Genomic DNA, 810 nt, shown 5'->3' with positions numbered 1-810 from the left:
CTGCTGATTATGTACCATTTGAAGTGAGTTAATGAAATTCTGTCAAAAACATTTGCTCCATCTTGCTTTGTGTGGAGAAAAAAAAAAGTAATTATATTGGTTTTTCTAAAAGCATGTCTGAATTCATTCATACAGGCAATACTTTAAAAACATATTTTAAACAAGTCTGACCAGACTCTTAACATTTATAATGAAGTCACTAAATGTGCACTGAAGTGCTTTTGCAAGAGCTTTTTCAAAATATTAAACCACTTAATGCTTGTCATTTGCACTATGGAGGAGGTAAGATCATCAGTTTCTAAGCTCAGCTTGTTGACACTGTATAGAGAACTGAGGTGGTGTTGCAAGTGTATTCATGCTTCTGAAAGTATTACAGCTTTAACATATGTATTACTTTGGGATTCAGCTTACATCCTGAAGATATTTTTAGGTTGCTTTCTTCTTCAGTGAAGTGAATGCTGAAAAGCTTGTCAAGTGATAGTTTTCATTGATTGAAGTCTAGTGTTAGTATCTCAGGATCCATATTAACACATAATAGCCCATGTAATTATATTTGTAACGGACACCTGCTGCCTTGCAGCCATTTCTTTCTGAAATAGCAGCTTTCCTCCTGTTTATGTGGAAGATGGAATGTGTCTCAAGGTCAGAGGGTTTTCTTACAATTAGAAAACGTTTACTGATGACTAGATACATGGACACTCCAATTGACTGTATTCTGTGTCCCCATCCTGGAGACTACAGTTTAATTGACTGTTCGGACAATTTGTGTTATTTCTGGGTCTTTCCATACTTCTTAGTTGTCCTTTAGAG

General features: G+C 35.4%; 1 protein-coding gene across 1 annotated transcript in view; it reads left to right on the top strand.

Moving 5' to 3' along the window:
- Positions 1–810, top strand: part of DNAH5 (dynein, axonemal, heavy chain 5) — a 134,886-nt gene that overhangs the window by 127,434 nt on the left and 6,642 nt on the right. Inside the window, 1 exon segment of the mRNA XM_009324988.1 lies at positions 1–23. This exon segment is cut by the window's left edge and continues 22 nt beyond it. Coding sequence (XP_009323263.1) covers positions 1–23 — 23 coding nt within the window.

Source organism: Pygoscelis adeliae, unplaced genomic scaffold, assembly GCF_000699105.1.
Source record: "Pygoscelis adeliae isolate BGI_AS28 unplaced genomic scaffold, ASM69910v1 Scaffold86, whole genome shotgun sequence".
Taxonomy (NCBI): domain Eukaryota; kingdom Metazoa; phylum Chordata; class Aves; order Sphenisciformes; family Spheniscidae; genus Pygoscelis; species Pygoscelis adeliae.
Note: the sequence above shows the minus strand (reverse complement) of the source record. Positions and strands in the feature narration are given on the sequence as shown.